Source organism: Gekko japonicus, unplaced genomic scaffold (genome assembly GCF_001447785.1).
Source record: "Gekko japonicus isolate JY-2015 unplaced genomic scaffold, Gekko_japonicus_V1.1 scaffold92, whole genome shotgun sequence".
Taxonomy (NCBI): Eukaryota; Metazoa; Chordata; class Lepidosauria; order Squamata; family Gekkonidae; genus Gekko; species Gekko japonicus.
In genome coordinates this window covers 1,980,216-2,004,908 of record NW_015169780.1, presented here as the reverse complement: position 1 = coordinate 2,004,908, position 24,693 = coordinate 1,980,216, and the positions used below count along the sequence as shown (strand labels likewise).

The 24,693-nt window shown below is 42.1% G+C and overlaps 1 protein-coding gene across 1 annotated transcript in view; it reads left to right on the top strand.

Annotated features, from left to right (window-relative positions):
* ARHGAP18 (Rho GTPase activating protein 18) overlaps positions 1-24,693 on the top strand; it is an 83,444-nt gene that overhangs the window by 20,639 nt on the left and 38,112 nt on the right. The window contains exons 2-5 of the mRNA XM_015416771.1: positions 4,005-4,204; positions 8,902-9,137; positions 14,548-14,620; positions 20,979-21,136. Coding sequence (XP_015272257.1) covers positions 4,005-4,204; positions 8,902-9,137; positions 14,548-14,620; positions 20,979-21,136 — 667 coding nt within the window. The remainder of the gene's footprint in view (positions 1-4,004; positions 4,205-8,901; positions 9,138-14,547; positions 14,621-20,978; positions 21,137-24,693) is intronic.

Sequence of the window (24,693 nt, the reverse complement as noted above, 5' to 3'; positions counted from 1 at the left end):
CAAGATGGCAGTGACTGGCTGGCAAGACGTCTGCTGAGCTGGGGAGGTCAGCTCTGTCTAATGGATCCTGTGAAGAGCTTGGGAGTTTTGCTGGACCTAGTATTATTAGTACAGGACTAGGCTGATCCATGCAACTAATATTGCAACTCAACTGCTGTAATGTGCTGTACATGGGCTGCCCATGAAGATGACTCAGAAATGACAACTGGTGCAGAATGAGAGCTTGTGCTTGGGGCTAGTCACAGGGAACATTTTACTCACTGAACTCAGTGCTGTCCAGTTCATTGGCAATCATTGCATTGGCTGTTCATATGTTTCTGGATCCACTTCAAGGTTTGGATGCTTCCTTTTAAAACCTTTCATTATTTGTGGCTCATATGTGATAGACCGGCTATATAGTGGTATTAGCCTCTGTAGCAATTGGGCTCTGCACAACAGCAGTTGGTTATCCTAACTGCTGTGAAGGTGCATTGTATTGCATCCCATTCACAGACTTCCTCTTTACCTGTTTTAAGTTTCTGGAACACTCTTCCAGAAATAGCACAGGTCTCATTTGCCCTGCTATTTCACAAGGGCTTCAAGATGGAACTTTATCAAAGCTGTCATGGTTTATGTTATCTGTTAGTTTGAGAGGACAAAAGTCTCTTATACTTTTAAAATAATTTTTGCAAGCTGTGTTAATTGCTTCACGTTTTAAACATTTTATAGTTTACAAGGTTTTATTTTATTTATTTATTGTTTAAAACTTTTATATGCTGCCTTCCCACCCAACACAGGGTCCCCAAGGCAGCGAACTTTGGAACATTAAAATGTTTCAGACATTAAAAACAGTGTTTAAAATACAAACATACATCAGTTATCTAAAGCAAATAAATAAAACATATAAATGCAAAAAAGGAGACAGACATTTTGGTGCCATAACCAAGAAGGCTTTTCCTCAGGTTGCTACCCATCTAGCCTCAGGTGGTAGGGGTACCCAAAGCAGGGCCTCTGGAAATGACTGGACTGGACGGGTAGTTTCACAAGGGAATAGGTGCTACTTAAGTTATACTGTCCCTAAGCTGTATAGGGCTTTAGAAAGTCAATAGGAAAACCTTGATTTGGGCCAGGAAGCCATTGTAGGTGGAACACGACTGGAGTGATATGGTCCTTATGTCCCACTCCAGTCAATATTCTGGCCTCGATGTTCTGTGCTAACTGTAGCTTCTGAGTATCTGTATATAGTGTGCATTGCAGTAATATAATCTGGATGTTATCAGGGCATCACAACAATGGCAAGATCTTTCCTGTCCAGGTAAGCCACAGCTGGGTCACTAGCCACAGATGGTGAAAGGCACACCTGACATTCTGTTATTCTGTTGCCTGTTACCAGTTGAATAGGAGGAACATGGCCCTACACATTCTGATTTAAAAGCAAGATAGATATTGGTTTGCAGATACTCCTGGCATGTGGGACGAACCTTCTGAATGCAAGAGAGACATTTTAGTGTATGTTTGAACAGTATTTTGTATTATCCCTATTCTAGATTTTCTATCAGAATTCACAAATAGTTGATGTAACCCTAGTAGTTCTTCAGTGGGCAGCTCAGAAATGGCCATGGTCAAATGTGAATGGCTGAACCAGTTTAGTGAGGACCAACTTCATGGGTCTTTCTTTCCAGTAGGGTGGCATGTGATCAGTCCCTGACTGTGTGGCTGAGTCATTTAAACAGCAGTGCAGAAACTATTCATGAGAAAGCAGTTCTTGTACAGCAAAGGAGATGTTTAACAGACATGTCTACATATTTAAATTTAAAAAAAATTAGGATTGCCACAATTCCACTGATGGCAAAATGCATTGTGGCACTACTTAGCAGTTCCTTACATTTTATCAGCTGATCATAAAATGTATACTCAGTATTGTTTATCAGCAAAATGCCAAAACAGCCAGTGAGAGGGCAGCATTTCAGCACTTGATAAGGCGTGTTGTGTGGGGAAAACAAGAGCACCGCAGTCTGCCACATGTCCTCATGGTATTTTTAAATTACTTTAAAATGGCGGCGGCATCCTCATGGTGGCCACAAGGACACTGTGACTTCTAGTTTGGCCCTCTGGCAGAGGTACGTCTCTGTGTGCCTCCCCCCCAATCTTCCAAAGGTTAGTGAAGGGTTGGCACGGATACGGCATATTGACACCTCACTCGTGGAGCTCTCTCCTCACTGTTGCTTGTCTGACATCCAGCCTTTTTTGTTTTAGATGCCAGTGAAAACGTTGCTGTTTGACCAGGCTTTTGGGCAGAAGTACTGCTAGCCACTGCAGATGATTGTGTACTATTATTTATTTGCCTTAACCATTTGTGACTGTGGTTTTTATTGTATATTTACTTTGGAAGCCAAGCCACTGTGCTGAAAATCTTTGTGGGATATAAATCCTTTAGATAAATAAAAGGTCAAATAGTACTGTTTTGTTTTGGGGTTTTTGGTCTGCCATAGTATTTAAAAGGCTAGAATTAGTAAGTGGCCTGTTGCTAATTAGAAATATATTCAAGTGCACAACAGTGTTCCCTGTAAGCTGATTTAGTGTGAGCTAGCTCACAGTTTTTAGCCTCTGGCTCACACATTTTTATCTTAGCTCAGGAAGCAGGGCTCCAGAGCAAACTAATTTATGCAGCAGCCAAATCGCTCGCTCACAGCTTTAATGCCAGTCGCTCACAAAGTAGAATTTTTGCTCACAAGACTCCACAGCTTAGAGGGAGCACTGGTGCACAAATGAGCTAGAATTAAATATTTTCGGTGTGGGTGTTTTACTACAGCTAGAGTCAGAGGTCGTTTCGTAGAAAAAGAGCTAGAGGAACTCATTAGCATAACTCATTAGCATATGCCACACCCCCTGACATCACCAGAAGTGTGTCATAAGGCCACACCCCCTGCCCCCAACGGTCCCGGCCGCTGCCGGCCTTGCAGCTCCACTGCCGAGCCCCATGAGGGGCCCGGCAGTGGACCTGCTCCTGGCTGAATGAGGGCCGGAAGCGGGGCAGCCGGAAGAACTGCGATCCCCCGCAATTCCCCCCCGAAATGACATCTGTCTAGAGTGTGCTCTAGTTTGGTTCTATTTTAACCAGGGCTGTAAAAATCCCAGCTACTTGATTGCCTTGGCGTCTAAACTTACTGGTCATTTCTAAATATTGCCTAAATTTTAATGTTATATCTAAGCATAAGAATTGCAGTGGTTAATTAAAAGAATATGTGAAGAAAATGAATATGTTTGTATAGTCTGAAACTGGCTGTAGCACAAATGGCAACTCTTTGTTACATGAATCAAAATGGCAGACTACAAGATGTTGTTTGAAATGGTAACTAGTTTTGTCAAAACAGGAAATTAATTTGTTTTATCCAGTGAAAGAACTTAGTTTATAAATCCATAAGGGAGGATAAATGTCATCTTGGGAGTGAGACAATGGATAATGTCTTTGCCAAGAATTAGTAAGGTTCATTGAAACAGCTACATTCTTTAATATGAGCTGTGTAAACTAAAGGGCTGTTCCAGATTTGAAGACCAGGCTCAGTTTACCCACTTCAACATATGCAGCTTGTTTTCCTTGTTTCAGTAGAAAGCATCCCAGGAGAGTTTATCCTTATTTGAAGTGTTTATCACTAACTGCTGCCACAAGGTGATAGGCAATTCAATCAGCTATTGTCACGCTTTGGTTAAAGAAATTCTGTCTTCTGAACAAACTTTTATGGAATTCTGGATTTTGCTAAAACGGATAGGAAACTTTTTTTTAAAAAAAAAGTTCAGAGCTCAGAAAGAGAGACTTCTGCTGCCCCACTATAACTATAAAATGTTTAGCAGTGTTCACATTTATAAGCATGGTTAGAAGAGAAATGCTTACTTAAAATGAAAAACAGTTTGTAACACCTGTATATGAATGTGAAAATTGTGCTTCTTTACTAACCTCGCTGATATAGTGATAAACATGATGCCATGTTCTTACATCTCTGTATTTTGTGTCTGCATTTATGTAGCCGGAGATCTGGCCAATATACAATGAACCATGAGAACTCTAAGAAATCCCCGGGAAAGCCCCCTTACAATCGCTCAGGTTCTCAGGATTCACTGGATGAATTATCTATGGATGACTACTGGAAAGAACTGGAAAACATCCACGAAACCAGAGGAAGTAACTTTGAAGAACAAGAAGTGGCTGTTGTTAAGGAGCCTGATGGTAATCTAAATTAGACTTGATCAAAGCATTTCAACTCTAGAGCTTTCTATTCTTTCATATGGTATGATGTGTATTTGTGCCAGTTGGCTAGTGTCAGTGCAAGTCTGCCCGTTAATGGCTGTGCAGAGATTATAAATTTTCAATGACCACAGAGTGTTATGGAAAAGTAATACTGACTAAAGACAGACAATAAACTAAAATAACAAAAGAGAGTTCAAGGAGGTGTGAGCACATGCTGTGTGCTCATTCCATTATAGTCTCTGCAAAACTTGTTTTTTCAAGAGATAATAAAAGAAATTAGTGTATATACCAAGGGCAAAAGTAACCTTTCTCAAAACGATTGTCTGGCTACATCCATTGTCCATGGGGCATATCTGCTGTATGTTGTCATAACACTATTTCAGCAGAATGGTCTGCACTGCACCAGTGGACTGTTGTGTACATATTTCTTTCATGGTGACCAGTAGTATGCTTTCCCCTACTTTCCCATGCCTCAATAGTTTTTAAAAGTTTAAAATAAATAGGAAAAAAATGAGTACTTATCCTAGGTTTGCCGAGTCCCTCCTTGGGCACTGGTGGGAGATGGGGGGTAGGGTTGCCTGATCCAGGTTGGGGATCTAGGGATGGGGGTCTGGGGATCACAGAAACCTCAACAGGGTGCAATGCCATAGAGTCCACCCTCCAAAGCATCCATTTTCTTCAGGGGAACCAGTCTCTGTAGTCTGGAGATGAGCTGTAATTCCAGGGAATCCCCAGGTCCCACCTGGAGGCTGGCATCCCCAATTTATCCACATAAGTGTGTGTCTGAAAGTGTGTCTGCCACTATTACATAATAACAAAGAATGCAGGGCTGTTGACTCCCATGCAGCTATGCCCCCTATTTGAAGTCTGGTCTCTTTTTTTATAATCAGTCTTTGTTTGAAAAGCATGCATTTCCCCTGTCCAGCACAATCAGTAATATTTTATATTGCTTCAGTTTACTTTTGGATTATACTTGAATAAAGCATAAACTGCCCACAGGTTGCTTGAGTTACTTTTACCACTTCACTGAATTGTGTGGAACTAGGGGAAGCGATTCTAGTTATGAAAATGTGTTCCTTCCCTGCAGGGAGAGTGATTGCTTCCTTCGTCTAGCACATTTGTACAGTCATCAAGTTGCTTTTGCTGGATTAGGGTAGGGGCAAGGGGGAATTCATCCTGTTCTTTTATAGAGATGATTGTCTGTACTAAAAATGCATGGCACAGCACCTTCTCATTTCATTAAATCAGTTTCTGTCTTCACTTTTGTCTTTCTATTTTATCAAAAGAGATATTTTAATTTTCAAATTATGTTGTTTTTACTTTTATAGTAAGCTTACATTCTCACATGTTAAAAATCTCTTACATTTTAAATGTACAATGAAACAATCTCTGCAGTCAAGGAAGGACAGAAGGAAACTAGGTACTGTTGGTGATACATCATAATATGTCTAAAGACTTACCAGTGAAGTATCATATGATCAGTGAAATCATGTGAATATACGTTTCTTAAGAAGAGCCAGTTTTACCATAGAAAAATTGTGAAAACTAAATGGTGGAACAGTTCATTGGAACATTACTCTAAGATTACAGCATTTTGCAATTTTTGAGGTAATGGGTCAAGAGTAGTAACAAGGGCGAGGAATTTCCCTGTTCAAAATAAGTAGCTGTCAAACATTGCAGTCAAGAAGTATGAGTGGCACTTCAAAAACTTTGTGCTGTAATTCTGTAAAACCAATTCTAATGGATATGAAAATATCCATACTTCATTTGGGATGTTTACTTGAGCTGTATCCATACAGGTTCTGTCCATTGCCACAAAGCATCCCCACAATATCTTTCTCTGCACTTTCTGCCTTAGCCCCTTGCAGCTGCCCCCCGCCCCACCCCCGGCACACCAGGGAACTTTTCAAGTATTTTTCTTTTTTTCCTTTAAAAAAAAAGGGTAATTGACACATTGTTGCAGAGGTTATGTTACTTACTAATTTTTTTAAAAAGTCTGTGGGGGAAATCCTTGGCGCTCTGGGGGTGGGGGAATGGTGGCCATGAGGGACTGAGCCCAAGAACATGGGGCTGATATAGGCTGGATGTACAAAAATGCCCAACTTCTCATCCAAACAGTGTGTAGGAGTGCTTTTACTATGATCTTTTCCAAAAGTTCATCTCAAACCAGGTTTGTGAAAGACCACAATAAAGTGGGAGAAAACATGGAAAGTAGAGAATTAGAGGGATGCTATGGATGCTCTCCGAAAACCCGCTCCAATTCAGCAATGAAACAGGAGCAAAACTTCCAAATGGAAGGAGCCTTGGAGTTCAATCCAAATAATGCAACCAGTCCCCCCTACCCCAAACCTGTCATGTTGTAGAATAAGGTGACTTTCATTTTCATTAGGAATTGCACTCATCCATTATACCTAAGAAGGCCTATTATAATCCTATAGATATAATTCCCTTATGTATTGGCCATTTCCAGCTCCCCCATTTGCTGTGCAGTGTGCTCCATCAGCCATTGGCCCATCAACTGCCACTCAATAGTACTCGCGTGCCATTGGTTGGGGGCTGGGTCTGCTCCTCTACCCAGCCCACTGCCAGCCTGGAGACACTTCCCTCACAGGAAAAAACTGCCAAAATAGCTGTCTTTCCTGATAAAGACACTTCTCCTTCTTGGATCCTGTGGGACTAATTTTTCCCTCAGTGGCTGTTGCTAGGCAACCAAGCTTGGTTCTGTCAGTAAAAAGGCAAAGGAAAGAAGCACTTTCCAGGCCTTTGTGGGGAACTCATTGAGGCCAGTCCTGACTAAGGTTGCCAACTCCAGGTTGAGAAATTCCTGGATATTCTGTGGTGGAATCTAAGGAAGCCAGAGTTTGGGGAAGGGAGATGCCTCAGATGAATAGAATGCCATAGAGCCCACCCTCCAAAGCAGTTATTTTCTCCAGGGGGGAAGAGATATGTTGCCTGGAGTTCAGTTATGATACCCAGTGAACTTCAGGCCCCACCTAAAGGTTGGCTACCTAGGGCGTAGCAGTTAGCACTTCAGAGCAGGACCTGCCAGACCCAGGATCTTGCTGTGGAAGTTGAGTGAGTGATTTTGTACCAGTCACAGACTTTCAGCCTAACCTACCTCACAGGGTTGTGCAGATCAAATGAGGGAGGGGAGAATGATGTAGGCTGCTTTTGTTTCCACTGTGGAGAAAGACTGTACTTTTCCTCCTGGGGAATCATTGCTGCCAATCTCTAGGTGGGGGCTGGAGATCACTCAGAATTAAAATGGCTCTCCAGATGGTAGAGATCAGGGGAATATAATGGTAGGTTGATGGTTGGCTGAGAAAAAAATAGGGTTGCCAATTCTGGGTTGGGAAATTCCTGGAGATTTGAGGGATGAAGCCTGAAGAGGGTGGGGTTTGTGGAGGGGTGGGACCTCAGACAGGTACACTGCCATAGACTCCACCCTCCAAACCAGCCATTTCCTCCTGGGGAACCATTGTTGCCATTCTCCAAGTGAGGGCTGGAGATCACTCAGAATTAAAATTGCTATCCAGGTGGAAGAGATCAGTTCCCCTGGAGAAAATGGCTGTGTTGCAGGGTGGACTCTGAGTCATTATACCCTGCTGAAGTTGCTTGCCCTCCTGCTTGAGTCCCCACTGGAGAGGAGAAAGACTGTAGTTTTCCTAGGTAGAAACTCCAGGTATGTGTGGGGGGAGATGGAAAGCTGGAGGGGTATGTTGATGGTTGCCTGGGAAGGAGATAGGGTTGCTACCTCCAAGAGAGGTACAATGCCATAGACACTACCTCTAAAGCAGCCATTTCCTCTTGGGGCACCATTGTTGCCAATCTCCGGGGGAGGACTGGAGATCACCCAGAATTACAACTGCTCTTCAGATGGCAGAGATCAGTTCCCCTGGAGAAAACGGTAAGCTCTGTGTCATTATACCCTGCTGAGGTCACCACAGCAAATTGATGCTGACTGCCCAAGGCCAGGGCACTTGCCCAGAGTCTCTTTATAGAGCTCATTGTATTTATTTCCACAACAGGCCTTATTCCAAGTTTAATAATATTTAGCAAAAACCATTAAAAATTTCCATAAAGATTTCAGTAGAAAATGCTTCAAATCAAAATTTTAGTGTCATGGAATTTCAGAGAAATTGAAATATATGAATTTAATGTTATAAGCAGTACTGTTACTGGTGTGAATTCATTTTATAGTATAAGAATGTGAAGAACTTTAAAGACTTAACCTTGGCTGTTGTTTAGCAAAAGAGTAGCATTTTGTCTGCGGGACCCATTTTATTTACTTAAACATACCCACTCAGCTGTCAGTGGGAACCAGCGGTTAGGCTGAGAGTATGTGATTGCCCCAAGATCACTCAGTGGACTTCCATGGCAGAATGGGGATTTGAACCTGGGTGTCCCTGATCCTAGTCTGGCATTCTAGCCACTACACCACACTGGTTGTCTTTTGTATGTACTAAGCTATGCTGTGAGGCAGAAACGGTAGGGATATTATCAGTAATTCTTAATCGGTAACAAAAGTAGAAAAAGTTGTACAGTCATATTGGTCTACACCAAACAGAAGAACAAAAGCTTTGTGATGCCTAGTAGTTTGTGCAGTAGTCATACTAACATAATCTGCATCCTGAATATATGCCTTTTAAAAATTGTTCTCCTTTTACCTGGTACAGAAGGAGAGTTGGAGGAAGAATGGTTAAAAGAAGCAGGATTATCGAACCTCTTTGGTGACAGTGCAGGAGACTCCCAAGAAAGCATGGTGGTTTTAGCAACACTGACCCGTACTCAGGCAGCAGCGGTACAGAAGCGAGTGGACACTGTCACACAAACCATGAGAAAGAAAAACAAACAGTACCAGGTTCCTGATGTGAGAGATATTTTCAAGCAGCAAAATGATTCAACAGAAAAAGTAAGATCCTTCTTAGGGTTTTGGCTCCCCCTCACTTAAAAACTTCTGTGTCAAAGCTGATCATTGGAACTATGTGAAAAAGATACACGCTTGTACACTTCAACAGCCTCAAAAGAAAACACTTCCTAATAGCTGCTTTGTATAATTCAAGTTGCAAAGTGAATACTGAAGTAACACAATAACTACATCTGCTGGCATAAAGATAAGAAGCTTTTTCTTTAGGTTTGAGAATAGCTTGGATGTGTTTTGGGAGACTTTGTGCTGTTCGAAGGAGAATCCCTTTGCTTTTAGAAGCAGGTTGGCCTTCATATGAATGTTTAGATAGTCGGTTCCAGGGTATACAGGTGCCATATTCCTGCCTCGAATTTCTATTTCTGAATATCTTTTTAAAAGCTGAATACAGAACAGTTGCTATTTCTCTTTAAATCAAAAAAGGTGATATTGATTGAAGACTGGCTTTCCTTGGATGGAGAGCCTTGATTATTTCACAGCTTGCAATACTCCCATATTGATTGTGAAAATGGAAAACTCCATCTAAGCTCTTTGTCTCTGTATTGTTTTTATAAAATCTGAATTAATATATAGGCAGAAAGCTTAGGTGGATTTTTACAAAATGTGCAAAAGTAAAATTATATTTAGGAAATTTGAATGAAAGACTGTACAGGTTCATGACATGGGTTTTCTTGCTGCTGTGTGATAATTCTTGCTTTTATATGTATGAGAAAAAGGCTTTCTTTTCCTTTAGAAACTCCTCGATACGTGGATCTTGAGCAGTGGAATTGTTTAAACTTGTTGCTTAAGGGACATAAGGACTGATATAAATTTTGAAACTGCCAGTGTAACTTTAGGATCTCTATCACTCAATAAAAGGGTATTACACAGATAATCCAGGCCAATCAATTAAAAGAGGAGTAATGTAACACAGCCTTACTGTGTTATATTGTCATAAATGGGCATTCCAATAGCATACATGCTAGAGAATCAATCGAACCAGAGGAACATAAACAGGTTCTTTCTGAATAAGGTTATTTAATATATCTACTCTTTGTAACCACAGGAGGTGGTTGGCATTTAATCTGGCATGGAAAAAAAAAGCTTTGAAAGGCATGGGAGTGTCAAAAAATAAGGATGTGATGGCAATTGTCTTGGGGGAGGAATACCAAAAAACTGAAATGAACAAGCACAACAAACTCAAGTCGCTGTTGCTAGCATAATCGACTTGGAGTTCACTAATCATACCTGATGATAAACCAGTGACAATTTCTCATCAAGACCTTTTTGCCAAGAGGACTTATAAGAATCTTGCTTCAAATGAGCTAAGTATCCCGCTGCACTAAAGAACAACTTAAGCTGTAGCTTAAAAGCAAAGAACCAGAAAAATACTGGAATGCTGAATATTGCTTGCTGTAGCTAGGATATTGTTGATTATTGTAGAAGGGACACTGCATTCTGGTAAAAGTATATTCAGGAGCCTTTGAAAAGTCCCATAAATCCACAACCCATGTGCACAGACATGGTTGCTATGGGGTAGCAATGTTTTTAAAATCACCAGTGAAGTAGTATGTGATTTCCTTGCAATGTCCCAAGGGTGCTGAGCAATGTTCCCTCTAAGCTGTGGAGTCTTATGAGCAGAAATTCTACTTTGTGAGCTACTGGCATTGAAGTTGTGAGCGAGCGATTTGACTACTACATAAATTAGTTTGCCTCTGGAGCCATCCCTTCCTGAGCTGAGACAAAAATGTGTGAGCCGGAGGCTAAAGAACTGTGAGCTGGCTCACACTAACTCAGCTTAGAGGGAACACTGGTGCTGAGTGCAATTCTTGGTGTGTATGCCTGCACATATCTGCAGTATTTTGAGGGAATCTTGGCCAGATCATGCAGTGTAGCAACTTGGAGAGTCAAGATGCCTTTGCAGCTGTACGGTGGTACCCCTGCTGTTCTTAGCATCCTTAGTTGTTTAAATCAAAAAGGTGACATTGACTGAAGTCTGGCTTTCTTTGGGTGGGGATCCTTCATCACTTCATAGTTTGCAATACTCCCATGTTGATTATGAAAATGGAAAAATCCATCTAAGCTCTTTGTCTGTGTACTGATTTTATAAAATCTGTTGACATTGTGTTGACATTGGCCATGATAGGTGTTGACATTGGCCATGATATTGGTCTGCCATAACCAGCTTAGTTTTCCAGTTTGAAAGTTGTGCAGGGGGGGAAGAACATATCTTCATTTTCAGAAGAGTACTCATGTTTTTAGCACGTTTCTGGATTAGTGCTGAATCAGTTATGGAAAAAGCTGCTTTTAGGGAAACATAATTGCATTTGTAGTCTGTGGTGCCATCAGCAGCATAAGAGAAAGGGAGGAACTAAGGGGGAAACAAGGTTACTAAAGGTAACATTTAAGGACTATTCCCTTTATATGTTCCTGCCTTCCTGGCAGAGTTTGCTGTTTCATTTTTGCTCCCCGCAATGTGTGGATAAACCCTGCACAAAGAAATTCATCATTCTATATACTGTGTTTTTCTCGGTTTTTCGTTTCTCCTGTACTGCTTGAAAATCCATCAGTCCACTGAGAAGTGCTAATGTGCTGTAATAAAAGGATCCAAACATGGGAATCCTCATTCATTGACACAGAAGGGAAGGGGGAAGGAAAAGCCTTGGGTCTTGCTCTTGGTCGTATAAGCCAATCCAGAAATTCACAGGGGCATGTAACTCCAACTAAAACATCAAACCACTGTATTAATGGCCTTACTTATTCTGACTTTGTGCTTCCCTTTTCCAGTGAAGGTCTTGCTGATATAATGTGGCAATGTTTTCTGTAAATATTGCGTGCTGCACACATTAAAGGGTCACATGGAACCAAGTGCTCAAGGTTAATAAAATGTCACCAAGGCAAAGAGAGATTAATAAGACTGGAAAACTGTATAGATCATGCTTTGGCAGTGATTCCTTTTAATAATAAACTTTAAAACAATCCATTAGAAAGAACATGCAGAAATATTGTTCAGCTAGTAACTAAGGACCGTGGTGTGCCCTGGGCTTCTTTTTCACTAGTAATTTTATTTTTCTGAGCGATCTGGAGGTAAGCATTCCAGATTTGTCTTTGTATTTGCTGAACATGCATGCAAACCTCATGTGGCTTCTGAGTGTTTAACTTCATCTGTCGTATTGCCTTGATATTGCTGGCTATTTAAAAAAAGGGTAAATAACCAAGTCTGATTCTTGTGGGCTGGCTATCTTGCAGACTTAATTGCTTTTCCTCTATGAGAATGGCAGGATTGGGTATGAGAGCTAAATACTATTTCTTTCCTAGATACTTTCACTAATACATTTCAAATACAGTCTTTTTCCGGCATTGTTGTGATGTTCTTAAATGCAGTATCACTGTTACTAATTGTATTGGCTGCCTAAACATAGCTGTAATGACTTGAGGCACTGAATTCACTATAGACATTTTGGGGGGGGGGGGTGTCTCCAAAACCAAATTGTTCCGTCAAGGCTAAATGAATCCCCGCCCTGACCCGGATAGCCCAAGCAAGCCCGATCTCGTTTGATCTCAGAAGCCAAGCAGGATTGGCTGTCGTTAGTACTTGGATGAGAGACTTCCTTGGAATATCATATTGGGAGGACAGAGGCAGGCTTTATTCAGCCACCTCTCTGGATATCCTCCAGGCCCCCAGTAGGGGTCAGTCACCAGAGGTCAACGTGACTTCTAGGTGCAGGCACACGCAGGCACACACACACACACACACAAAATACAAAAGAAAAAGAAAGAAAAGAAAGGCTAACTGAAACCCAAAGAGAAGCAGAGTAAAAGTGCACTTCCTGATTTGAGCTTTCTAATTAATCCTGGTTATTAGGATGGAGCACCTACAGCAGTATAGCTAGATTTAACAACCATTCCTAGTAGATTTCATAGGACTTTTCTTTGTAGGTACTGACTGAACTGTATAGTCTTATGGAGCAATCCTAAAAAAGGTCTACTCAGAAATAAGTCTCATTTTATTCAATAGGGCTTACTCCCAGGAAACTGTCCAACAAGGATTGCAGTCTTATTTAGTTAGATTCAGGTTAGGTAGCTGTGTTGGTCTGAAGTAGCAAAACAAAGTTTGAGTCCAGTGGCACCTTTAAGACCAACAAAGTCTTTTTCAAGCTATAACTTTCGTGTGCAGGCACGCTTCTTCAGATACAGTAAAACAGAATTTCCTCAACCATTACATATAGGAAGAGAGAGAGGGTGGGGAAGGTTTAGTTGCCAGGAAGGGCCAATTAGAGTCGAGACAGAGACAGGAACAAAATTGGAAATTACCAGTCCTTACATATAGGTAGAGGGTGAACAGTAAATTATCATACAGCATAATGAAGATGTTTAACAGATTCAAGGATCAGACAGGAATAATAACCTTAGTTTATATGGTAACCATTTGTTTGGGTTCAATTCTGGGGGGAAACAATGAAGGAAATAAATATGTCGAAATTGGAGATTGATGTATCCTTAATTGTAGAATGCTGGGAGTAATTAATTGAGACCCTGCCATCCGTCTCCTCTCTATCATGGAGGGCAACTTTACAGCATCTTCTTCTTTGAAGTTGGAGGATTGGCTGTGCAGATTTATCTCCCCTGTCCCCAGATAAGAGAAATACATTCCAATTCCTGCTGCTCATTATATTACACTACAGTCTACTATTCCAATCAATTATATCAGATAAAAGATAAAATCAAATGGCCCTTCTGGGGGGATTCGTGAGAATACAGATATAGGGGCTGAATGAATTTAGCATATTTTCAGTTTTGTTTCTGTCTCTGTCTTGAATCTAATTGGCCCTTCCTGGCAACTAACCCCCCTCTCTTTCTATATGTAATGGTTGAGGAAATTATTTTTCACTGTATCAGAAGAGGTGTGCTTGCACATGAAAGCTTATACTGTGAATAAAACTTTGCTGGTCTTAAAGGTGCCACTGGACTCAGCCTTATTTAGTGTGAGTTTTGTTTGTAATTGTGAATTTCCTTAACTCTGACGAGAAATCTTTTTAAAATAAAAGAACAAATAAAAGAAAAGAAAACAAGGTATAAAGTAGACAGTAAACAGACATGTTATTGTTGGTGTAGTCACAGGGCTTTAATAACAAGATACGGCAACTTGAGAGCCAGTGTTGTATAGTGGTTAAAATGTCAGACTAGCATCTGGGAGTCCCAGGTTCTCACTCTGCCCTGGAAGCTTGCTGGGTGACCTTGGGCCAGTCACCCACTCTCAGCCTAACCTACCTCATAGGGTTGTGAGGATAAAATGGAGAAAGGGAGGGCTTTTTTGGGGGGGGGAAGTAGGGTATAAATAGTGTCAATAATAAAATCCAGGGGAAGCAGAGGTGTTTTCTAATGATTTCTTGAAAACATGTTGCTTTTTGCATTTTAGGAAACTGGCAGTGAAAATCAGCTGGAGAGAACAAGGAAAAGTGAAGATGCAACACAGGAGGAAGCAAAAGAAGGTAATGCTGCCAAGCTTTCACTATTATTTTTGTTCTTTTATTTTAAGGTACTAACTGTATATCACAGAACAGATTCATGCATAAAAGTGCCTCCAAACTGAATGTGGATAGTAAGAGAGAAGCTTCTTTAGGCAAACTCAGTGACTGGTTTGGGCAAGTTTTTGAAACTTTTATTTTAAAAAAATAAATAAATAAATTCTGCTTGACAACATAGATTTAGTGTTTGTTTCTCTATTACTACTATGACCAAGTACGTATTAGTACATGACTATCAGAGTTGTTTCAAATATAATATTATTAGAGCATTTTATAGAGTGTACAGTGATGATGATTTCCTATGATTTGTCAATGAGTTCCTTGTAGCTTCTGAGCCCCAGCTGGATCATAATAAGGATAGAACAAAAAAAGTTTCCTTTGGTGGCAGCTTTCCCCAAACCCAAACCCCAATTCAGGCATCTAGCAAACTCAAGGACTGCTCGTAGGGTTGCCAGGTCTGGGTTGGAAAATACCTGGAGACTTTGGGGGAGGATCCTGGAGAAAGGGGGGTTTGGGGAAGGGGGGGGGGGCTTAGCATGGTACAATGCCATAGAGTCCACCCTTCAAAGCAGCCATTTTCTGCAGGGGAGCTGATCTCCAGGGAGCTGGAGAACCGGTGAAGCCTACTACAGAATTTCTTGACTTGTGCATTGTAGCATTGTGAGCTTTATAATATTTATATTGTCATATTCAGTGGTATATCTTTATGTCATTGTTATCAGTGCACTATAATTATTAGGTTGCACTAGGGTCTTTGCTGTATAAGTATATGATTTAATCGAATAATGAAGTTATAGTAGCATGTCAGAACTGTGTGTTTTGTTTAAACATGGTGATTTTCCATGTTTACCCCACCTGGAGGCTGGCAACCCTAACTGTTTGCTGTGCAGTGGGCATAACACTACTGATTTGCCAGCAGAATTGCACCAATGGGATTTGGGTGGCAAGGGGTAGTGAGTCTGGGCAGGATCGATTGCAGGTGGTCTCACAGCAGCATGCTGTTGCACAGTAAGTGAACATGGTTGTTTCACTGCTGGGATTTGCCAGTGATAAGAGGGCCAGAAGTGAGATCAGTGGAGTTGTAGATTAGGCCTTTACAAGGGGAGACCCACAAGAAACTGGTGGGGAGGGGGCATTTCCCCCACCTTTGTTTCCCTCTCCCCCCATCTCAGTCAAGGTTCCCTCCTGTCCTTCTGCACCCACCCCTTATCTATCAATCTTCCCTCACCTCCCCTTCTCCTCTCACCCCTTCTGTGTCAGCTTTCCTCCCTACCCCCTTCTCTAGGAATCCTTTCTCACCCCATTTCTCCTCTCACCCCTTGTATGTCTCACCCTCTCTTACCCCAGCCCTTCTCAGACAATGTCCTCTTTCCCCCACCCCTTCTCAGTCTGCCCCTCTCTTTCTCTTCCCTATTTCTACCCCCCCCAACAATCTCCCCCTCTTCTGCCTCCCTTTCTGTGGCTTCGTCATTTTTCTGGCAGTGGTGGGGCTGCTCGCCTGGGAGGGATCTGGCAGCGATGTCCCCTATCCCACAACTCCAGGGCTGTCTTCCTGGCTGTGGGGAGGCCGGCTGCCTGGGAAGGACCTGGCAGTGGCGTCCCCTGCCCTGTGGCTCCAGGGCCGTCTTGCTGGCTGTGGGGAGGCTGCTCACCTGGGAAGGACCCATCAGCATTGGCAGCCCCTGCTCCATGGCTTCAGGGCCATCTTGCTGGCTGTGGGAAGGCTGGCCTCCTTGGAAGGACCCGGTGGCAGCCCCTGCCCCATGGCTCCAGGGCCATCTTGCTGGCTGCGGGGAGGCCGCTCGCCTGGGAAGGACCCGGTGGCAGTGGCCCCTGCCCCGCAGCTTCAGGGCCATCTTGCTGGCTGTAGGGAGGACGACCGCCAAATGAAAATCCAAATCTGGCATGGGGGACCACGAGTCTAGACGGCGCAAGCACAGACAACTCATTTTTTTATGTTGGGGTTTTTTAACCCCCCTGTGTATTTTAAAAAACTTTTTGCATTTTTCTGCAATCCTAGGGAGTACCCCGTGTGCAGAAAAACCTCTTTACCTTCCATGTGCACCAGATCTGCAGAAATAAGTATCCACACACAGAGGGACCCTTGGCTACTAGATATATAGATGAAGCAATATTAGAAACTGGGGTGGGGAGAATAAAGGAATATTATTAATTTGCTGCTTGTTATTTTGAGACTGAAATAATTAGAAATTTAATTCCATTCTCTGGAAGATGGCTTGTGTGTTTGAACTGAATGGGAACTCTGTTCAGAATTAGTTATTGCCTCAAACAGTATAGATTTGAACACTTTTATGGTGTGATCTACACATTGTGATGGAATGTGATCAAATGAGGTGGTAAAATGGGCTGTACAGCTTCAAGCTGCACACGAGTCAGTTTCATCATCCCCCCCCGCCGCCATGTCAAAACTATGCATATGAAAAATAGCACATCAGGAACAGCAGTTCCAATATATAGCCCTTTGCATGCTGTATACTACTACTGCACTTACAGAGAGGGAATTACTAATATAGGGAAACATTGAAAAATGAAAAGTGTACTCCCACTCCTCCAGTCTGAAGTAGTATAGTCTGTTCTATCACTCAGCACTCTACCACTTCATTACCACATTGTTCTACTGCATATATATTTAATTACTGCTATTTCAAGAAGTTCATTGGTCTTTGATGCTTACACAGGAACAAGTCCAAAAGAAATTAGTCATACCCATGTCCAACTAGAATTAATGGGTTATAAGTGCAATTAACTGTATATAGATTGGGCCCTGTGTAAAATACAAATGGATTTAAAGAGCTATTAGGACAATTTTGTATGACCAAATATGGTCATACAAATTAATTAATGCATTTATTAGGACAATTTTGTATGACCAAATATGGAAAAATTGCCCCATGAAATCCAATCATAGTATTAAGATATTTGATGGCAGTAAGAATCATTACTACAGACCTCTGAGGCATGTTGAACAGGGTTATTGTTATTGTTTTTAGGTTCTACTTAGGGGTACTTGTCCTTGAGCTTACAGAATTGTACTGGAAACCCCAAGATATGGGAATCTTGATGTGCATTTTAAAGCAGACATTGGTGAGCTGGACATGTGCAGTCCAAGACTGACAGATATGGAAAACTGAAATATGAAAATAAAGTAAGAAAGAACAATAGTAGTTCTAAAAACAGATGGGTGTAAATTAGCTATGGACAAGTAGGGGCCCGTGAAACTCGCGGGGGGATCCCATTTCACCCCCCTTGTGAGTCCAGCCCGCTTTGAAGCCCAGCAGTGGCAGTGTCTGGAGCAGCTCTTGGCATCCACCACTGCCCCGGCAGGGTCCGGAGCATTTATTTGTGTTTTTTGTAATTTTCAGATTTTTCTGCAAACCTGGGGAGTACACCAAGTGTGGAGAAAACTCTCCTTAGCCTCCACGTGGCCCTGATCAGTGAATTTAGATATCCGCAAATGGTGGCCACAGGTGACTAATAGTATATAGAAGAAGAAAAGAGATTGGATTTAAACCCTGCCCTTCACTACCCAAAGGTGTCTCAGAGCGGCTTACAAACTCCTTTCCCTTCCCCTCCCCACAACAGACACCCTGTGAGGTAGGTGGGGTTGAGAGAGTTCTGACAGAAACTGCTCTTTTTCAAGAACAGCTGTTATCAGAACTACGGCTTGCCCAGGTTCATCCAGCCAGGTGCAAGTGGAGGAGTGGGGAATCAAACCCGGTTCTCCCAGATCAGAGTCCGCGCACTTAACCACTACACTATAGATTCTATAATAAGCATGCCTGGAAAAATAGGAAAAATATATTGCTCCTAAACAAAGTGACTCTGATATTATTATTTGTACTGTTGATGAGTAGCAAAGATAACCGCCATCCAATCTTATACATAAAAATAGGAATGTAATAATTAAGGAACATATTCAAAAATCATATTTAGTACAGATATATCCGGCTAAATAATATGTGTTCCACATAAACCTTAATGCTTTTCTCACTTTGCTTCTCCCACTATACTAATAAGAGCAGTTCGTAAAATGGGAGCGCTGCCAAATTGCTAGGTCAGTCTGAGATGAGAGAGGGAGAAAGAGGAACGCGGGGCTTATGCCAGTAAAATGAACTGTAAAATTCTGGCATAGAAAATTACCTACCAATTATTTAAGAATTTCATAACATCTGGTTCTTTTTTTCAGAGCCTCTTATGTTCTCTTCAGAAATGGGAAGTACTGAGAGGCAATTTCCATATGCTTGCTCTCCACTGCACGGGATGGAAAGGGCACAGCTGAGGCAGCCTGCATGCATTCTGATATGCTTTGGCTGCTGGCAACCATGCTGTAAAGCAGGGGTGTGCTTCCTGGATCAGAACTGGATGGAAATCTATTCTTTTTGCAGGTTTATTTGGGTACAAACCACAGCACCTGTTTCTGGGCTGTGCCAGGACTATAGTGAGCCAATAATCAATGCTGTTTTAATGATGTGGTGGGAGTTTTTGTCTTGCTTCCTAAAGGCTGTAAACATTGCCTAGGATTTCAAAGACATCAGATATCCTTAAAGAGAAAACCAAAAGTATTTAAAAAGGGGGGGGGGGAAACCCTCTTTCAAGGCTTCAGGCAATAAGCCAAAAATTGTAATCCCCATACCTTTTACAATAACTGCATGATATTTAGGGCGGGGGAACCTTTAAGACTGTTCTTAATAATTACTTTTACCTCATGGCAAGGGAAAAAACCCCATAACTCTGTGAGGTTAACCCTTGTAATAAGTCCATGGATGTTGCTTAGTAGTTCTGATAATTGGGACATTCCTTTTAATTGAAGGATAACATAATTGTGGGTTACAACCACAAATGATCTCATAAAAATAAAGTGTGGATAAAAATGTAACCTGAAGAAAGTACTGGGAATAGGAAGATCTATAGAAATTGGTGGTTGCTGTAATTCCATAAAGACAAAGCACATAGTGTGAAAATGCCACTATATGACACTCCTGGTGAACATTTTTGTCAGATCTTTCTATGGAATACCCTTAATTCCACTGTCATGTTTAGGATGCACACATGGTGCACTAAAGCTCTCCTGTGTGAGTGTGACTAGCATGTATTTTGGAAGGTGTATGCTTTAAAATTTTGTGTATATGTGTTCAGAAGCTGGTAGTTGTTTGGGAAAAATTGCATGCCATCTTTAATGTTTGAGACTGGATCAACAAATATAATGGAATGAAATGTTAAAGTGCCCCCTTCAGACTATAGGTCTCTTTCGTATGGGCTTCAATTTATAAAGGCAAATGGATTTTCCCCACACCTTAAGGATAAAGCACAGCAACAACAAATTCAGATCAAGATACGTTTTGGAAAACACAGATTGAGACTTCATTAACTGTGGGAGGGCAGCATTTTATTCTTAGGCTGTGTGGGGAAAAGCTCTGTTTGCCTTCAGATGCTAAAGCAGGTTAAAGAGCTCACAGGCTGCCACTTTTGAATGGTTCCCACATAAGAAAAGCTTCTTGCAAAAAGAAAGCTACTTCTTCAAGGAGGACTGTTCCCCAGCCCTTTGCCTGCATTACTTTTTTTTTCTATTTGCAGGGAGCTTATAGCACAAAGAGAGATTTAAAAATGACTACCCCCACCTGCAATCAAATAGACAGCACTGCTTCAGTCATCTCCACTCTGATGCACGTGTAGATCTGGCCTAAAGTTGCCCTTCTGTCAGGCAAAATGACGACAATCTTAAGTGTCCAATTCTGACAAGTAACAAATTAATTCAAATGCAACAAGACCTAGCCAGCATGGTGTAGTGGTTGGGAGTAGCAGACTCCTATCTGGAGAACCAGATTTGATTCCCCACTCCTCCACATGAAGCCTGCTGGGTGACCTTGGGCCAGTCCTAGCACTCTCAGAACTCTCAGCCCCACCTACCTCACAAGGTGCCTGTTGTGGGGAGGGGGAGGGAAAGACGATTGTAATCCACTTTGAGACTCCTTAAGATAGAGAACAGCGGGGTATAAAAACCAGCTCTTCTTCTAGTCCACATGGATGGCACTTCTGCTTGCAGAACACAGAGTGTGCCATTTGCACTCTTCACCCCCTCCCCCTTACAGGTTCCCATGCTGCTGGATGGGTATTCCACTTTCAAGAACAGATGCAGTGGGAAACCATGACTATGTGTCCAGAACTCTTGCTTGTGGTTCTTTCGATCCATAAAAAAATTTAGTCAGAGAGGAGCTGAATTTTCATATACATGAATTACAAATGAAGATGGGAAAACTAGTTTTTCAAATGTCTGTTTCTTTTTGTTTTTCTCAACTTCTAGCACATGGCCACTGTATTGGAGATAACAGACTGAGAGAGAATGTGCCAGTGTCTGAAACAGACATCAACCTGGAAATATCGTTTTCTGAACAAGCAAGTCTCAAAGATAACTCAGTGTGCAAAGAGTCTAAGCAGAGAGATGATGACACACTGCTTCCGGTAGGTGCTCCTGTTCTTTTGCTCCACCTTCTTTAATTTCACAGTCAGTATTTTTTCTACTTGGCTTCTGAAATTTATGTGACAGCTCTGAGCTGGAGGAGACTGAGGATGCTACATATTACGGTTGGGTTATGCAAACAGAAGATGAAATGGTGTAACTCTTCTAGGATGAGGTGGTATTATTTGTCCCATTTCAGATTTCAGATGTGAGTTTGTGTGACTTCATGACGTGGGGCAGAAAGATACAAAATTTCTCCACACAGAAAATTAGGTTCAGGAGAAAAGTTCTAATGTAGTCTTTATCCTGAGGACCAAATTTCAAAATACAATTTTTAACGTGTTGTATCTGGTTTCTGCTGATGTGATTTTCTCTCAGTCAGTCACACATCAGCTGTGAGGAAGCTCATTTCCCATGTATGCAGGGCTCCAATTAGGATCAAACCACAATGTGGGGGAGAAGAGGCATTGGCTTTCTCATTGTGCCATTTTCCCAGTGAAATGGCCTGAGGGCAGGGTGCTATGTTTGTAATACCCAGTGGGGCAGATAGTGCCTCCCCAGAGCCTCTTCTCTGGTTCAGTGTGTGGCCTATTATTTAACCACTTTTAAAAAGATGTATGAGGCTCTTGTCAGCCTGTTTAGCTTTCTACATCATAAAGCAATTAAATAGACTGAGTCCTTAAATTGTTTCAGAGTACTCATAACTCCAAAGTTGGGTTATTTAAAAAAGTTGCTATGGATCCACAAGGGTTAAGCTGACACTAAATATTATTCAGGTTTACACATTTTAAAACTTAGACTCATTAAAAATATACCATTCAGACATAAAAAACTTCTCAACATTCATACATAGATGGGTTAGTGTTGTGCAACTGAACCAAATGCGTTTCGGCCCCCCAAAGGGCCTTCCTTAGTGGTCACAATTCCAATTACAAGTTTGACAGACATTCAAAAAAATTTTTAACATAAGATGTTCAATACATATGCAGTATAAGGCCAGATGTTGTTTCCTAAATACTGATTACAAACAGAAAAAGAGGGAAAAGGGAAACAAAGAAAAATTCATTATAGTTTCCCATATATACATTATTATTAATTGAAAAATAATATATACCAAAAATTTAAAAATTGCCTTATGTATTTGTTTATTATTATTATATAAGATAGGCCTCCAGTCTAACCAATTAAAGTCCACCAATAATTCTAGATATGAAAGGGAATGAAATAATTACTTAAAGTTATATGTTTCAAAAAGAAATTCATTTTTATATAATTTTTTTAAATTATTGGCCTACTAACCTGGTAGCACAAACTTGCGTGAGTTGAATGTATGTCACTCCATCCTGTACAAATTCGGGTATAAGCTACTATACTGGCCACCATATATAGCATTACTGGGGTGATGCAATCACCAATTACTGTACATGTCAATCAGGAGAGATGCAAAATAGAAGGAGGGGCAGAAGGAAGGGTAACCCTGAAGTGAAGGTGAGAGAGGGATTTTGTACTGACAATTACTTCAAATATTTCTAAACAGCCCGTACAGAATTTATGCAAAAAACAGGTCCAAATAATCATAAACAGCAAGTCCAGTCAACTTCCTCATTAAGTCCATATGGTGCCCATGTTTTCAATTTACTGATCCAGAACAGTTCTCTTCTCAGGAGTATTCTGTGTATATCTTGGCCTGAAGTCTTCACAGTCTCTATAATCCAAAATTTTAATTGATGGTAGGAGTGTCCCATTTCGATGTAATGTCTCACCATAGGAGGAGAGTGCCCATTCTCCTTTTAAATTCAATAGTAGGGTAGGCAGGAGAGGAGAGATTCCAAGTCTTCCTTCCATATGTCGCTGAGTGCCAACTATGGATCTTCGACATGGTCTCTGCTTCACACCCATGGGATCTAGTGTGCACGCTCTGGATCAATCGGTGCTGTAGCAAGCTCCTTTAACAGATTTTCGCGGCCAGTCCCTCGGGCATGTGCAGGAACCTCACCGCGCATGCCCAGAGGGGTAAGCGTGGACATCTCGCCAGTTCCTTTCTCACTGCCGCGTTGGAAAGACCTCTTTCTTCATCGGTCTGATCGGTTCGCTGTTCGCTTTTGCCTCACATCTCTAGCTCTTAGGAATTATTTCCTTACTTTGTTTTTTTTTTTTGCTTTACTTGTTTGTTCTTCAAAATAAAAAAAAAACCTTTATTTTCTTCTGAAGGAAATTTACCTCAGGACTTTGGGCTACCCCCCCCCCCAACCATTCCCTCCACTTCTCTTCTTTATGGAGAAGAAGTGGGGATTTTTCAATAGATACAAATGTTGTGGTAGCAAACTTGCTCCTCCTGACTGTCATACTCTCTGCATTTTTTGCCTCGGAGAGTCTCACAAGCCAGAGTCCTGTCATCACTGTGTGCGTTTCTCTAACCAAACGGGGAAAAACCGTGCTGCACGCCTTAAAGTGGCGCTGCTTGAATCGGCCCTTGCTCCTGCCTCAGCGATGGAGGAGAGACCATCTACATCAACAGTTCCGGCATCGAGACCTGCCTCCGATGTCGACTGCCCAACACCGAAGCCCCCGACATCGAAGGCACAATCGTCCGCCTCTACGCCAATCAAAAAGAAGGCTAAGGCAAGTACAGAGCATAAATCTGCGAAAAAGGGCACCTCCAAGTCCCTTAAGGTGGCGAAGAAGGGGAAAGAAGCGGTGACTGCACTGGGTTATGACCCTATAGTGCCTCCCGCTCCGGTGGCAGTATTGATACCGGAGGCCCAAGTCCCTCCACTGATACCAACCATCCATGTATTGGACTCCCCTGTCCACCAAACGGAGCCTCCTTACTCCGACATCGAAACGGTAGAGCTCCTAAGTCATCAGATGGATGCAGAGCATTCTCCGTCTCCTTCTCTGTCGTCGACATTGACGGCATCGGAAGCTCCTGACATCGATCAACGTCGGCACCGATATACCTCATGTGACATGCAGCGTCACCCTCCTCATCTACTCTCTCAATCTGCCGATATTGATGACCGAAATTACAGGGACACTTCTCGCAGACAAACTACTGCTTTGTCTCCCAGACATCCACGGTCCAGAAGCCGCTCCCCCAAAGTCTTCCTACCTCCCCCACCACCAAGGTCGTGGGATCAACGACAGTTGAGATACCTCTACGGGGCTTATCCAACATCCATGCCATGCTTAACTCCAGCGGGCTATTCCGATTGGGATCGCTATTCGACCCACTCCGTTCATAGGTCAAGATCCCCCCACAAGTCGAGACCTTCAGCATCTCTGTCGCATCCGCCTGTAGTCGATCCATCCCAGCATGTTCTGGAACCAAGTCGTCCTCTCAATCCTCCGGTCACTCCAAACCCTGTCGTTCCTGTCGTCCAAACGAAACCACTACCTTCTCAACAGAACACTTCGGTCCACACTCCACAACAAGACTCCTCTGACTTCATAGAAGAGGACTCAGATACAGAGGCTTCTGAGGCTCATACCTCTCCTGACCACACATCTCCCAACCAGGATGTAGCGGAGGACTTACCTGTCTCTCCATCTGACAACC